General features: G+C 35.1%; 1 protein-coding gene across 12 annotated transcripts in view; it reads left to right on the top strand.

Moving 5' to 3' along the window:
* The window catches only part of PIK3C2G (phosphatidylinositol-4-phosphate 3-kinase catalytic subunit type 2 gamma), a 369,692-nt gene that overhangs the window by 17,638 nt on the left and 336,177 nt on the right, over positions 1–15,877 (top strand). For 6 of the 12 annotated variants that reach the window (XM_027129494.1, XM_027129489.1, XM_027129487.1 and 3 more), the window contains exon 1: positions 12,429–13,216. In XM_027129494.1, coding sequence (XP_026985295.1) covers positions 12,551–13,216 — 666 coding nt within the window. In that variant the 5' untranslated portion in view covers positions 12,429–12,550. Of the gene's footprint in view, positions 1–11,067; positions 13,217–15,877 lie in introns of those variants that run through there. The other 6 variants (XM_027129484.1, XM_027129485.1, XM_027129490.1 and 3 more) reach the window with 4 other exon arrangements.

The raw sequence follows: 15,877 nt of genomic DNA, 5'->3' as shown, positions 1-15,877 counted from the left end.
TAATTCATTTAATTCTTATACTATGTTGATTTTTAGATGCATTCCTATTGTTGTAGCTCTTATGCAGTGAATCATATGATGTACACCTTTCAGATGTATGTTTTATTTATTTTTTAAATTGAAGTACAGTTGAGTTACAATGTTGTATTAGTTTCAGGTGTACAGCAAAGTGATTCAGTTATACACACATATATCTATATTCTTTTTCATTATAGATTATTACAAGACACTGAATATAGTTCCCTGTGCTATACAGTAGGTCCTTGTTGTTTATTATATTATATACAGTAGTGTGTGTATGCTAATCCCAAACTCCTGATTTATCCCTCCTCCCCTTTCCCCTTTGGTAACTATGAATTTGTTTTCTATGTCTGTGAGTCTGTTTCTGTTTTGTAAATAAGTTCATTTGTATCATATTTTTAGATTCCACATATAAGTAATATCATGTGATTTGTCTTTGTCTGACTTACTTCACTTAGTATGATAATCTCTAGGTCCATCTACATTACTGCAGATAGCTTTATTTCATTCTTTTTTATGGTTGAGTAATATTACTTTGTGTGTGTGTATACACACACACACACACACACACCACATTTTCTTTATCCATTCATCTGTCGATTGACACTTAGGTTTCTTCCATGTCTTGCCTGTTGTAAATAGTGCTGCTATGAATGCTGGGGGGCCTGTATCTTTTCCAATTAAGAGTTTTCATCTTTTCTGGATATATATCCAGGAGTGGGATTGCTGGATCATATGGTATCTTAATTTTTAGTTTTTTTTTTTTTTTTTTTTTTTTGCGGTACACGGGCTTCTCACTGTTGTGGCCCCTCCTATTGCGGAGCACAGGCTCTGGACGCGCAGGCTCAGCGGCCATGCTCATGGGCCCAGCCGCTCCACGGCATGTGGGATCCTCCCAGACCGGGGCACGAACCTGTGTCCCCTGCATTGGCAGGCGGACTCTCAACCACTGCGCCACCAGGGAAGCCCCATGTATGGAAAATTTTGTAAATTATACTAGTATAAAACAATGAAGCGTCTCATATTCTAAACAGGTAACTTTGATATGCTTCAAGTTATTTACTAAAAACATACTAATATTTGCTGTTATTTTAAAAAATTAAATATTTAAATTAAACAGATAATTTTAAGAACTAGAGCTGAACTGATTAACTAATGTTTTGTATTCCATATCTCCTCAAAGTAAAAGGAGTGACAGAAATACCAACTTGTAAAATGTGCAGTGGGAGGTGTTTTTCCAGTTGAGATTTAATCTATGCAAGATGCATTGTTGATTTCTTTAGCCCTCTTCACTTCCTTTTCCAAAAGGGAACCCTGGCTCTCCAAGGACTCTGCTTCTTTGTAGCTCTCCTGTGGAAGCTGTTCATTCTCCCATGCCCCTCATACCAAGGAACAGGAGGCAAGGACAACCAGGGTCCAATAACATCTTGCTCTCCTACCGGTGTCCCTTCTACTTACTGACATCCTCTGACCTTGTTCCTCCACATCCATTAAGGACTTTTGCTCCTGTTACACCTGGTTCAGCATCTTCATTTCCCATTCCAACTCCAGGCCTCCCAGAGAACTTCAAGTTCTCCATTATTTTTCCTTTTAGTAATACAACATCTGTCTTTCTTCTGGTCTCCTGGCAACACAATAAGGAACTACATTTCCCAGCCTTCCTTACAGTTATATATTCAGGCCAATGTATGTGAGCAGAAGTGATATGTGCAACTTCATAATCAGGTTCTTGAAAGGAAGCCACTTGCCTTTCACTTCTTTTCCTCTTACCAGGACCAGAAGTGGACAAAGTGAAGTGATAGTGGCTTATATTATAGTTCCTTTTCCTACCTTTCAGGTTATTTTGTACTTTTTCTTTTTAGATTCATTCATTAAATATTGGTTTTCTCCCACACTGGGATTCAAGTGGGATTCACTGGATAGCAAGAAATCAAGCTATCTATTCCTTTTAAAAAATTTTATATTACCAACTACATAAAACAAATGTATAGCTTAATGTACTATTATAAATTGAACAACCTTCTAACCACCCTCCATGTCAAGAGATAAACCTTTCCTGCCATCCAAAAGCCCTCCATTCACCCCTTACAATACCTTTCCTCTCCCCAAGAACAACAGCTCTTCTGATGTCTCTTCTGTACTTTTCTATATAGTTTCATCATTCAAGTGTGTATCCCTAAAGTGCATGGCTTTGTTTTACCTTCTTTTTTGTGGGGAGGCGGGGTGTAGGTGTGGGTTTTTACAGTCTTTTTCAATTGATGTATTTCATCCCGCTTTCTTTTTTTTTCCCTTCTAATTCATTTGTTGAAGAAGCCAGCTTATTTTTCTATATCAATTTCCATCCTGATTTAGTTTAACATGTCTCCTCTACCCTGTGTTTCTTGTGCATGGTGATTAGATCTAGAAGCTTAATCAGATAGATTAAGGTTAGATTTTCTGGCAAGACTTCTTCATGGTAGTTTTGAATTCTTTATCAGAAAGCACAAAATGCTGGCTGCTCCACTTTTTGTCATGTTAGCAACCACCAATGCTTTATGCCTAGATTTTATAATTCATGACTTACTGTAAAATATTGATAACCCAACTTCATCATTCTTTCTTTACTTATGTTTTGCAATACTTGTACAAAGAGAAACTTTGCCTCATCTATTACTTAGTTATCCAGTGTTCATTTCATATAAAAAAGACAAAACATGTTTTATTGTGTATTTTATTAATCCTGTGCTGTGCAAAGGCAATTAATTAATTGTATGTGTGTATGTGTATCATTATGAATTCATGCACTTAACATGTTTGATATGTTTTCATCCATTTCAGTTTATTATACTTTTAGGCCAATGTGAGCCTTTTCAAGCTGGTGCTCAACTTCTATTGGTGCATCTTTGTATTCTGTAATAGCTTCCTTATTAACTAAAATAATAGGATATCATATGCTCATCTTACATTAGCTGTCCTTTTCTCAAAATCAGGTGGTACTCCAAGTAGGCTTCTTTCTTTTAGGAGGAAGTGGTATTTCAAACAGTCTGGATGGTAGGGATGCTCACTTCTATTAAGATAGGCATTATTTCTAGGTCTTTCCAAGGAAAAAAGCTATGGATAGATAATTATAGATTTTTTTTAAAACCTGATGAGTTTGCTCTGATACTTTCAGGTATAATATTATACTACTAAGATTACTGGTTCTTAAGGGCACTGGGAATGCCAGAATTATTCATTTGTTTTACCTAGCATTACATACAAGTATTCTAAGGATAACAATTCTAACACAATCACCCATATGATTAATAAAAAGTTTTCAAAAAATGTGTATATGTTCTCTTCATTTCCCCTGCCTTTTATTAAAGCTGAACACTATCTACATTTTCAGTGCAGACAGCCATATTAAACTGTCTCCATATCCCTCATCTAATTGAGTTCTTCAAGAAAATATGTATATATTCAATACCCATCGATAGTCTTAATGTTGATGTATCTCTGTCATTTTGATTATCTGAAGCTTATTCTCCAGTAGCTGATTAATAAATAGTCCATAAAAACAATATTCCCTAAGTTGTTGTGTGGCCATGGCAGTTTGAGGAATTTTAATTTGGAAGTCAGTTTAAGTGAACACATATTCTTGGTTCACAATTTCTTTTCTTGTATATCTTAAATATATAACTCAATTTTCTTCCGGCACAAGGTGTTGCTGCCAAAAAATTTGATGATAATTCTCTTTTCCATTTAGTTACAAGACTATGTTAGTCTTTTCACTACTCTAACTCAGCAGCTAGTACTCTGTTCCCAACAGAGTACCTTTTCACATCTTCACCTTTCTACCATCTTCTTCATCTTTCTTCTTCTGAATTACACAGTTTCTTTATCCCATTTTTCCTATTCTTGTTTTTCTTTCTTCTTATTTTTCTCCTTGACTTTTCACAAATAATAGTCTCTGTCTGGAAAACAAAGGACCTCCTCTTCCTTGTCCCAAACCTGTCTGGAAAACTGCTACTCTTCCTTCCATCAGTTTAGGAATCTTCTCTTCCTGAAACCTTACCCAACTCACTTTGATAAATTGCAATTGTCTTTTCCTAATACTATTGCTTAAAGGTTTAATGTAAAGGATTCCTCTGAAAACCAAATAAGTTATTGAAAATAACTCTCTAACTTACCCATTCATTACTAATAGAAAATTCAATAACAGAGACTTAAATAGGGGATGGGGACCTAAATATTGGTTGCAGTAGAAAAAGAAAACAGCAGCCACTACTGCTTCAATCACATAAAAATTCTCATAGTGCTGATTTTTCAGAATAGATTTGTCTCACAATAGGTGAAGCACTGTTGGTTCTTCCCAAATACCACTAGGCTGCATTTATGGAGCCCCCAGGATTGGGTCTGAGGACCTCCTCCCTTAAGAGTTGATGTCATATTCCTTGACTGTCCGTGTCCTCCCCTGAAACAGGTTTCATTCCCACTAGATCATTTCCCCCAAAGTTGTTACATCAGAGCTGGAGGCTGACTTTCCATTGTCATATTTACTCCTAAGACACATTCAGAGGAACTGAATGAATTACTGTTGCAACTGCTTTATCATGTTTGGGGCTGAAAACTTAAGAATACTTAGGAATCAAAGTATTCTTGAAACCAGGTCTCAATGACCTGCATAAAATTATCTCTGATATATTGCATATTCTAAACAAGAACATACCCAATACATAAACCTTAAATATGTCCTTCATGAATTTTACTTCTGCTTTCTCTAAGGCAAAATAATCTTAACAATGTTCTATATGAAATTCCCCCAAACAAAATGAAGACTGCATCTGTTAAAGTCATTGTCATATAATACCGTATTATAAATTTATGTCTGTGAGGTACTTGAGGGCAACAGCTGCGCTTTATCATTTTTATATTCCCAGTGCTTTGCACAGTACTTGACACAAAATCTTTTAAAACCGGTACTGAATAAATAAATGTGCAAATGAGTAAATAGAGGTATGAATAAATGAATTGATGTATTCAAGTCAGTATCTCTCAAACATAAGCATAAGTGACAGCTTCAAATTCTCCATATACCAAGAGCTTTAGGCAGTCTAATAGGAAGTGAGTCTTCTATAGGATTATACATGACTAAGAAAATGTCAATTGTTCACACAAAAAGGCATCTGATAAAGACTCCTTGGAAACTAATGTTTCTCCCAAGCATCTCTTGTTTGCACCTAGGTGAAAATAATTAGAGATCATGAAAATAATATGTTTACCTTACCACTCATTTCCAAATTAGAAATGGAAAAAGTAAGCTAGTGTAAATTTTATACATAATATAGATTAATTATATATACATTTCATTAAATTATATAAACACTATATATATATATTTATATATATATAGTTGTGCTCTTCTCTGTATTCATTCAGCAAATTGATCTGAAAAAGATCATACTTATGTCTATCTAAAATATGAGTGTCTGCATGATATATAAAATTGGCTCAGAAGATGGAGAGATGGGAATTTCAGGCCATGTGTCCAACTCAGAGTCTTCTCAGGACCCAGCTTAGCTGCTATAGATATATGGACTTACCCTCCACCTTACCAAAATACAGATGGTTTAGTTTGATTAGACTGTGACATGGCTTATGTTGGCATGATCTTTATCTCCCATGACATTAATATATATTGTAAAAACTGGTCAGTTTTCAATGCCTACAACTTGTTATCTGAAGAAAAAGATCATTTTTCTTCAATCTCATAATTTATTCCTTTCACACTCTTCTCATCTCGCCCCTGCAGATATACTTATTCAGTAATGTAGCCAGGACTTTTTGGATCAAGAACAGACATTTTCAGAAAAGTTCTTTATTCTTTTGTAAAATAAACATTTTTTGTTCCCATTCTGAACACTGGGGCTATTTGAATGATATTTGCAACTTAGTAGAATTAGAAAGTGGAAGCAGCTGGCAGGGGCTGCCCTTTCTCTGATAGGTACCCAAATTTTGTCTCTACTTTTTCTTTGAAGACAATTGAGCAATTAACCCTCAATAAAAACAGATCTTTTGAAAGCCGAACTGAATAGAAAGTTATAAGCTATTGCAGAATACTAAGTTGTCATTACTAACACCTTTTAAACATCCCTGTTCGAATTTAGCTGAACTTACCAACAAAGAATGGAAGAGTGTTTTTCTGTGGTCTGCTATCCTTCTACTAGTCCCTGATTTTCCAGTCCATTCAGGAAGCAGATTCCAGTTTTCATGTTGTATTGATTTTTTATTGCCACTGTAACAAATGATCGCAAACTTAGTTACTTAAAATAACACAAATCATTATCGTATAATTCTGTCGGCCAGAAATACAACACAAGTCTCACTGTGCTAAAATCAAGGGCTGTGTTCCTTTCTCGATGCTTCTAGGGGGAAATCCATTCCCTTGCCCTTTCTAGCTTCTAGAGGCTGCTCACGTTCCTTGGCTCATGGCCCCTTTTTGCATCTTCAAAGCCAGTAAAAGCAGGTTGAGTCCTCCCTGAATATCCCTCTGACCTCTTCTGCCTCCTTTTCTAGTTTTAAGGATCCTTGTGATTATACTGAGCCTATTCAAATAATTTCTTATTTTAAGGTAAGTTGACTAGGAAACAATTCCATTTACAACCTCAATTCTTCTTTGTCACTTAAATCTAACATAGTCACAGGTTCCAAGGATTAAGATATGGGAATATTTGCAGGGGGGCATTACTCTGCTTATCACACAGATTTTTTTCTATAGTTTTGCAGAGTCTTATTTAAATCAGGAACCAATAGCCATGCCCTCTCAAGTATGACGTATTTGCTACCATGTTGTATGTATAGTTCTGCCTCAAAGTCAAGGTATATGACTTTTACTATTTCATGCATTACTTCATAATGCAGAGTGCATACATTTACCAGCTAGCACTAAATCACATTTTTGTTTGCTTATAAACTAAGAAATAGTCTAGCTTCTAGATTGTGATGGTAAAGAGGAGACGTAAAATTATTAGAAATCCCTTAAAATCACCAAATTTAATATTGAAAAAAATGAATCTGGATTGTTTTATTACATTTTCAATATGAATAAATATTTCTTATTCATTATAATGAGATTTTTTCAGACAGGCCTCTAACCCATTTCAAGTAACAGTGCTGCAAGAAATGCATGGAAAAATATTATTATTAATAAAAATTTTAAAGTTTTCAACTCTTTTCAGCAAAGATAGTTTGAGTTGAGTTAATGCTGTGTTTCAGTACCTAAATTCAGGCATGTTCTAGGTGTCATATTAGTATGGCGTTATCACCCAAATGCTGTCTTTAATTCCTGTTTAAAACAAATCTGTGAACACAAACCCTCAGACCTTGGGTAACTTGATTCACCTTTCTGTGCCTCAGTTTCCTCATTTGTTAAATGGCAGTAATAATATCACAGGTTGAGATGATATGTTAATACATGTAAACATGTTCGTGTATATAAAGCAGTAGCTCAGAGCAAGTGCTCAAAAAATGTTAAGTATCATTATTATTAATAGCAATAAGGTGGTATAGCTTAAGTGAATCTTTAATTTCAGCATTAGACCACTCATACTTCATTTAAGACCTCCTTTATGGCTCTAGACAATTTTAAAACTAATTTAAAAACACTCAGTTCTCTTGAAACCACAAAAAATTTAAAAGTCAATATAATATAGCCATATGTACTGTATTTAAGCTAAGCCAGAGCAGGCTAGGCTAAGGAAGACTGGAACAGGATATTAACTACGGTCGTCAGAGTAAAGTCACACCTGACAAATTCTGAGTTCCATGACAGAGATAGATGAAAGAATATAATTTGCTATAAAGAAGCAGAGCTTTCACTACTAACGTGGAGGGGGAAAAATGGCAATTCCTGAAAAAGGGATTATGGCTAGATAATGTGTCTATGTGACCCATGTATTAGAATAGTTTGGAGTAACATTTTATACATTAATTTCCTAGTTAACACTTTAAAAAAAATATCTTTAATGGAGTATAATTGCTTTATAATGGTGTGTTCGATTTTGCTTTATAATAAAGTGAATCAGCTATACATATAAATATATCCCCATATCTCCTCCTTCTTGCGTCTCCCTCCCACACTCCCTATCCCACCCCTCTAAGTGGTCACAAAGCACCGAGCTGATCTACCTGTGTTACGTGGCTGCTTCCCACTAGCTATCTATTTTACATTTGGTAGTGTATATATGTCTATGTCACTCTCTCACTTTGTCCCAGCTTACCCTTCCCCCTTAAGTCCATTCTCTTGTCTGCATCTTTATTTCTGTCCTACCCCTAGGTCCTTCAGAACTTTTTTTTTTTTAGATTCCATATATATATGTTAGCATACGGTATTTGCTTCTCTCTTTCTGACTTACTTCACTCTGTATGACAGACTCTAGGTCCATCAACCTCACCACAAATAACTCAATTTCATTTCTTTTTATGGCTGAGTAATATTGCATTGTATATATGTGCTACATCTTCTTTATCCATTCATCTGTCGATGGACACTTAGGTTGCTTCCATGTCCTGGCTACTGTAAATAGAGCTGCAATGAACATTGTGGTACATGCCTCTTTTTGAATTATGGTTTTCTTAGGGTATATGCCCAGTAATGGGATTGCTGGGTCATATGGTAGTTTTATTTTTAGTCTTTTAAAGGAACCTCCATACTGTTCTCCATAGTGGCTGTACCAATTTACATTCCCACCCACAGTCCAAGAGGGTTCCCTTTTCTCCACACCCACTCCAGCATTTACTGTTTCTAGATTTTTTGATGGTGGTCATTCTGACTGGTGTGAGATGATATCTCACTGTAGTTTTGATTTGCATTTCTCTAATGATTAGTGATGTTGAGCATCCTTTCATGTGTTCCATGGCAATCTGTATATCTTCTTTGGAGAAATGTCTCTTTACGTCTTCTGCCCATTTGGGGATTGGGTTGTTTGTTTTTTTGATATTGAGCTGCTTGTAATATTGGAGATTAATCCTTTGTCAGTTGCTTCATTTGCAAATATTCTCTCCCATTCTGAGGGTTGTCTTTTTGTCTTGTATATGATTTCCTTTGCTGTGCAAAAGCTTTTACGTTTCATTATGTGCCATTTGATTATTTTTCTTTTTTCTTTCCATTTCTCTAGGAGGTGGGTCAAAAAGGATCTTGCTGTGATTTGTGTCATAGAGTGTTCTGCCTACGTTTTCCTCTAAGAGTTTTATAGTGTCTGGCCTTACATTTAGGTCTTTAATCCGTTTTGAATTTATTTTGTGTATGGTGTTAGGGAGTATTCTAATTTCATTCTTTTACATGTAGCTGTCCAGTTTTCCCAGCACCACTTACTGAAGCGGCTATCTTTTCTCCATTGTATATTCTTGCCTCCTTTATCAAAATAGGGTGACCATATGTGCGTGGGATTATCTCTGGGCTTTCAATCCTGTTTCATTGATCTATATTTCTGTTTTTGTGCCAGTACCATACTGTCTTGATTACTGTAGCTTTTTGTATAGTCTGAAGTCCAGGAGCCTGATTCCTCCAGCTCCGTTTTTCTTTCTCAAGATTGTTTTGGCTATTCGGTGTCTTTTGTGTTTCCATACAAATTGTGAAATTCTTTTTTCTAGTTCTGTGAAAAATACCAGTGGTAGTTTGATAGGGATTGCACTGAATCTGGAGATTGCTTTGGGCAGTATAGTCATTTTCACAATGTTAATTCTTCCAATCCAAGAACATGGTATATCTCTCCATCTGTTTGTATCAATTTTAATTTCTTTCATCAGTGTCTTGTAGTTTTCTACATACAGGTCTTTTGTCTCCTTAGGTAGGTTTATTCCTAGGTATTTTATTCTCTTTGTTACAATGGTAAATGGGAGTGTTTCCTTAATTTCTCTTTCAGATTGTTCATCATTAGTGTATAGGAATGCAAGAGATTTCTGTGCATTAATTTTGTTTCCTGCTACTTTACCAAATTCATTGATTAGCTCTAGTAGTTTTCTGGTAGCATCTTTAGGATTCTCTATGTATAGTATCATGTAATCTGCAAACAGTGACAGCTTTACCTCTTCTTTTCCGATTTAGATTCCTTTTTTTTTCTTCTCTGATTGCTGTGGCTAAAACTTCCAAAACTGTGTTAAATAATCATGGTGAGAGTGGGCAACCTTGTCTTGTTCCTGATCTTAGAGGAAATGGTTTCAGTTTTTCACCACTGAGAATGATGTTGGCTGTGTGTTTGTCATAAAATGCCTTTATTATGTTAAGATAAGTTCCTTCTATGCCTACTTTATGGAGGGTTTTTATCATAAATGGGTGTTGAATTTTGTCAAAAGCTTTTTCTGCATCTACTGAGATGATCATATGCTTTTTCTCTTTCAGTTTGTTAATATGGTTTATCACATTGATTGATTTGCATATATTGAAGAATCCTTGCATTCCTGGGATAAATCCCACTTGATCACAGTGTAGTATCCTTTTAATGTGCTGTTGGATTCTGTTTGCTAATATTTTGTTGAGAATTTTTACATCTATGTTCATCAGTGTTATTGACTTGTAGTTTCCTTCTTCTGACATCTTTGTCTGGTTTTGGTATCAGGGTGATGGTGGTCTCATAGAATGTGTTTGGGACTGTTCCTCCCTCTGCTATATTTCCTTCTATACACACTTTATTTACATCTCTTGAAAATCTTTCTCTAACCTATCAGTTCAATTTCCTGAGTGAAGTATAATAAATCTAATTCACTTATTTCTCAGGTGATCATGAGTTTTAAGTAAATTTTTGGTGCCAATATAATGAAAATAAATTGCTATTGCAAAACACATTGATAGAAAATAATATTTGATAGGTAATAATTATCATAATTATCCTTTAAAATGTTTTTGTCTTTAACAGACATACATACAATTTTTAAGTGAATTACTAACTCCTTAAAATGACATAAATACTTTTCAATTTTATTTTGTTATAATTCTATTATAATTTTTCTAATTTATTAAATCACTTGATCAATAAATATAAATGAGTAACTAGTCTGAGTAAAGCAAAGTACTAGGTACTGAGTTATAAGCAAGAAAGACTAACATGGCCTAATGATCTAATGGGAATGTGAAATCTTACATATGTAACATCTATACATGTTATCTGAGGTAGTGAGAAACCACTGAAAAGCTTTATCCAGGAGAGATACATGGTCAGTCTCTTAAATATAACACTATAATATTAAAAAATGGACTACAGGACACAAGAATGAATTGCAGAAAATGTAGAAGTAGTTTCAGAGACAATGCAACATTGCAGGTGAGAAGATGAAAACTATAGACGAGGATTGTGGCAATGGTAGACAGAGAAAGGAAGAAGGACTTCCTACAGGAACTTGTGGTTCATTGGATGTAGAAGAATAAAGGTGTGGGAAGATTCAAAGATAAAACCCTGGTTTCTGGGCTAAACAACTGAGTGAATGGCTGGGTTATTTTCTTTCACAGAGGACACTAGGATAGGAGCAGGTTCTTGGGTGAATTTTGATTTAGGTTTTGGACTTTCTCTTAGAGGTTAAAAAAAAAATTCAAAGTGGAGACACTGAGCAGATAATAATAAGAATCGTCTAGTTTGGAGTCATTGGCATATAGATGGTAATTTAAACCACAGGAGGTATGAAATAACTTACAAGAAGAGAATAATTGAGAAGAAAAGAAGCTCTGACAAGGGTCAGGTAGAAAATGAGTAATAGACAAAGGAGTCTTGAGAAGGAGCTAACAAAGAACTCAGAGAGTACAGTGTCACAGAGAGCCAAAGTAGGACACAGCAAGAAATTTTAAAATAAGAAGGATAGTGAATGAACGGACTCAAATTTTGCAGAGAGATAAAATAGAGACTGATAAACATTAGTTGAATTTACTCATTAGTAAACTTAATGAAAGTTGTTCTGGAGAAATGATGAAAGAAGTTTGCAATTATTTAAAGAAGTTTTGGGGAAGAGACGAACGGATCTAGCCAACCTATAAGATGATTGGTTATGGAGAGGAGAAAGAAGTTAAGACTGTATCTAGGGATGGAATAACTGCTGATCACGAAGAGACTTTTAAGATAATAAAAAGACTTTAGCATACTACCATGCTGATAGATGACTGAATACTGAGGGAGATAATGCTGCTGTCGGCAAGTGGATTTTCAGTAGGAAAAGGAGTCCAAAGGGGAATATTGTCTTTGGATTGATTCATGAAACTCCTGTCATAACTGAAGTGGACTTATTTTTCTATCACAGGAGTTTCATGAATGTCTCTGAAGTCAATACTGCCCCTTGGACTTTAATATTGTGAGCCCTGATGGAGTTTTATATTACTCATGGAATTATTTCATTTGCTAAGGAGAAACTTCAAAACAATTGTTTGTATTTACTCAACATATTTCTTTCTTGCAAGCTCTTTTATTTCTAATTAAAGTTTTTTTGTTTCCTTGTATGTTTTTTCTAGGAAAATTCCTATCATATTTTATAATATCATCTAGGAGATATCTGGAGCAGAGTCAACCCTCTCAGTTACATAAAATAAAGAATGGCATATTGTTGGAAAACAGATCTAAATCCCAGTGAATCACATGAAAAGCAGCAAAAGCACCAAGAATTTCACTCTGTAAATCAACCTCTTTTTCCTAGCCACACCAGTCTGGGTTTTGATCATGTAGTAGATGAGATCAGTAATACAATCCCACTCTATCAGAGAGAAATTGAAGAAAACACCATTTTTGTGCCCAGTGCACCACACGGGGACTCAAAAAGGCATTCATTAGATGAAGCACACCAAATATCCTTAAATGAATTCACTTCTAAAAGCACAGAACTCTCCTGTCACCAAGTTAATAAAACAGGAGTAATTGGTTTTAGGCATTCCGTGCTACCAAATCCTCAAAACATAAATAAAGAAAGCTTTGGGGGAAACCCCATAGGAAAATACCATGGTGCTGATGATTACGGATTCAATATTTTACCTCCATCATCCACTAGTGTGGATGAAATTAATTCATGGAGTGAACTGGATAACTACCATATAGGATTTGAAAGTAGCATTCCTCCTATATATCCATCCTTCTCAACTGACTTGATGCCAAAAGAAGAAAATAAAAGCAGTAGAAATATGAACATTGTGGAACCATCTCTGATGCTCTTTAAAGGTTCTTTTCTACCCAGGACCTGGGAAAGCACATTGCCAAAGAACAAAGAGGTATGTGTCATATATGTCAACCTAAAAATACGAATCTGAAAGAATCATTCAATAATGTGCTGGGTTAATTTGGTAATGAGAGTAACTAATCTTAATTAGGGGAATGTATTAATATTATCAATACTTTTGGGGAAAAAAAACTTATTCACAAATTCTGTGTTCCTGAATTAATGATTTTTTCTAAAGAAAGGGAAAATTTTTATAATATTTTTAAAGTTCTGGTTTCATCAAAACTAAATAAAATGTTATAGTATTTACATTTTATTAGATAAAAATATCATAGTTGGAGGTTTAAATGATAGCATTTTCTATTCTTATTGTGTCGTTATGCACACATAGAAACATACATTTCATTACATTTATATTTTGAGTTATATTACCATGAATTAAAACTTCATATCATTATTTGTAGGAAAAATGTCTTTTTACTCAGAGGCTACTAAATTATACTGTTAGCAGGCAACTTCTTTTGGGAACATTCCAAGAGTAGGAAATTAAGTAATCATTGTGCAATTCATCCTGATGGTTTCATTAGTAGTTTTCCAATCATTTAGTAACCACAGAGGTTCTTGTATAATATTTGAACATTTCTCTGCTTATACGGAGTCTAGACACAAGTGAAACCAGAATTAAACAGTAAAATGATGAAACATTATTTCAGCTGTAATTTACAGGGTTAGACAGGAGGACTTTTCATTTATTCAACAACTATTTATCATATTCTTAAACTATATATGATTAGGCATAACAAATGCAAAGAAGAAAACGCATAATACCTGATTTCAGCAATAGCATATTGCTTAAATTAACCTGCAAACCAATAATGCCAACACAGTAAAATAATAGAGAGGATGAGTTCATAAGAGAAGAAACAATTAATTGTGTCTGAGGCGCTTGCAGAAGAGGTAATACCTCAAATGATCTGTATTAAAAGTGCACGAATTTTAGGAACCTTTACTTCTGATCATGACAATGTAACAAGTACTAAACTTTCCCTTACCACTGAAAACAACTATGAAATTAGACAAAATATATGAAGCAAACAGCCAGTATAGACATCAATCCTTAAGAGAAGGGAAACAGCAAAGTATTGTTATGATCATCCTGGTGTCTTCGGGGCCCTTTCCTGCTGCTAGGCAGACTAGTGTAGCCCAATTTGAGCAGCAGTATCACTAAACTGAGGAGGCAGAGACTGCAGTTCCAGGCTGCAAAGGAAGCTGTAATCTGTAGGGCAGAGCACAGAAGGAACTATGCAATGCATGGGGGTCAGGAGTCTATGTGAGATTTACTGCAGATTGTTGGCCAAGAGGTTGTGTTCACCACACACAAGTAGAAGTTATGCGGTGCCAAAGTTCTGACCCAGCGAGAGAAGACACTGAGCTGAGAACTTCAGGCATTCATTTGAGATCACACAAAGCTATCTCTTACAAGTAAAAATCGTGCTCTAAAGTAAATGCTCTACCTATTAACTTACATGTGGCCCCACAAAAAATAAAATAGAGGCTAACAAGACCAAAACAATCTTAACCGCCTGCCTGCCAGAGAAAAATTGCACACTTTGTAAAAACAATTCCTAATGTGTCATCTACAATATCCAACATTTAATAACAAATGCACAGATGCGTAAAGAACAGGGAATTCTGAACCATAATCAAGAAAATAGCCCAGTGAATAGAAATTCTGTGATAGAACAGATGTTGGAATTAACAGATAGGGACTTTAAGGAGATTATTAAAAGGATGTTCAAGAAGATGAAGTAAAGATGAACATAATGAGTAGACAAATGAGGAATCTCAAGGAAATTAGAAACTATGAAAAAACAAAGACTAATGGAAAATTTAGTAATATAAATATAGTATCTGTAGTTAAAAAGTCACTGGGTATACTTAAAAACAGATATAAGATGACGGGGAAAAAGAGTACTTGAAAGAAAAAGAATAGGGCTTCCCTGGTGGCGCAGTGATTAAGAATCCACCTGCCAATGCAGGGTACACAGGTTCAAGCCCTGGTCTGGGAAGATCCCACATGCCATGGAACAACTAAACCCGTGTGCCACAACTACTGAGCCCATTCTCCACAACTACTGAAGCCCGCGCACCTAGAGCCTGTGCTCCACAACAAGAGAAGCCACCGCGATGAGAAGCCCACACGCTGCAACAAAGAGTAGTCCCCGCTCGCTGCAACTAGAGAAAGCCCGCACGCAGCAATGAAGACCCAATGCAGCCAAAAATAAATATAAATAAATTTATTAAAAAAGGAGAGAAAAAAAAGAAAAAGAATAGAAATTACCCAAACTGAAGAGGAGAAAATAAAAGAATTATATAAAAGTGAGCAGGGACTAAGAAACTTAGGAGATAAGGAGCCTAATATATGGATAATTTTGGAATGCTAGCAGGAGAGGAAAGGAAAGAAAGAAAAATTCATTTGAAGAAATAATGCTCTGAAATTTTCTCCAACTCTGGTATAAAATATCAAATTACAGATTTAAGAAATTCAATAAATCCCAAACAGAATAAATGCAAAGACAACCACATGTAGACATGTTATACTCAAACATATGAAGACCAAAGTTGAAAAGATCATCATAAAAAGTGGCAGAGAGGGGGAAAAAAATTTCATGCAGTAGAACAACAATCTGAATTAAAGCATTATCTCATCAGA

This window comes from Aethalodelphis obliquidens, unplaced genomic scaffold, assembly GCF_003676395.1.
Source record: "Aethalodelphis obliquidens isolate GAN/ISIS:26980383/991018 unplaced genomic scaffold, ASM367639v1 scaffold36, whole genome shotgun sequence".
In the NCBI taxonomy this organism is placed as follows: Eukaryota; Metazoa; Chordata; class Mammalia; order Artiodactyla; family Delphinidae; genus Aethalodelphis; species Aethalodelphis obliquidens.
Note: the sequence above shows the minus strand (reverse complement) of the source record. Positions and strands in the feature narration are given on the sequence as shown.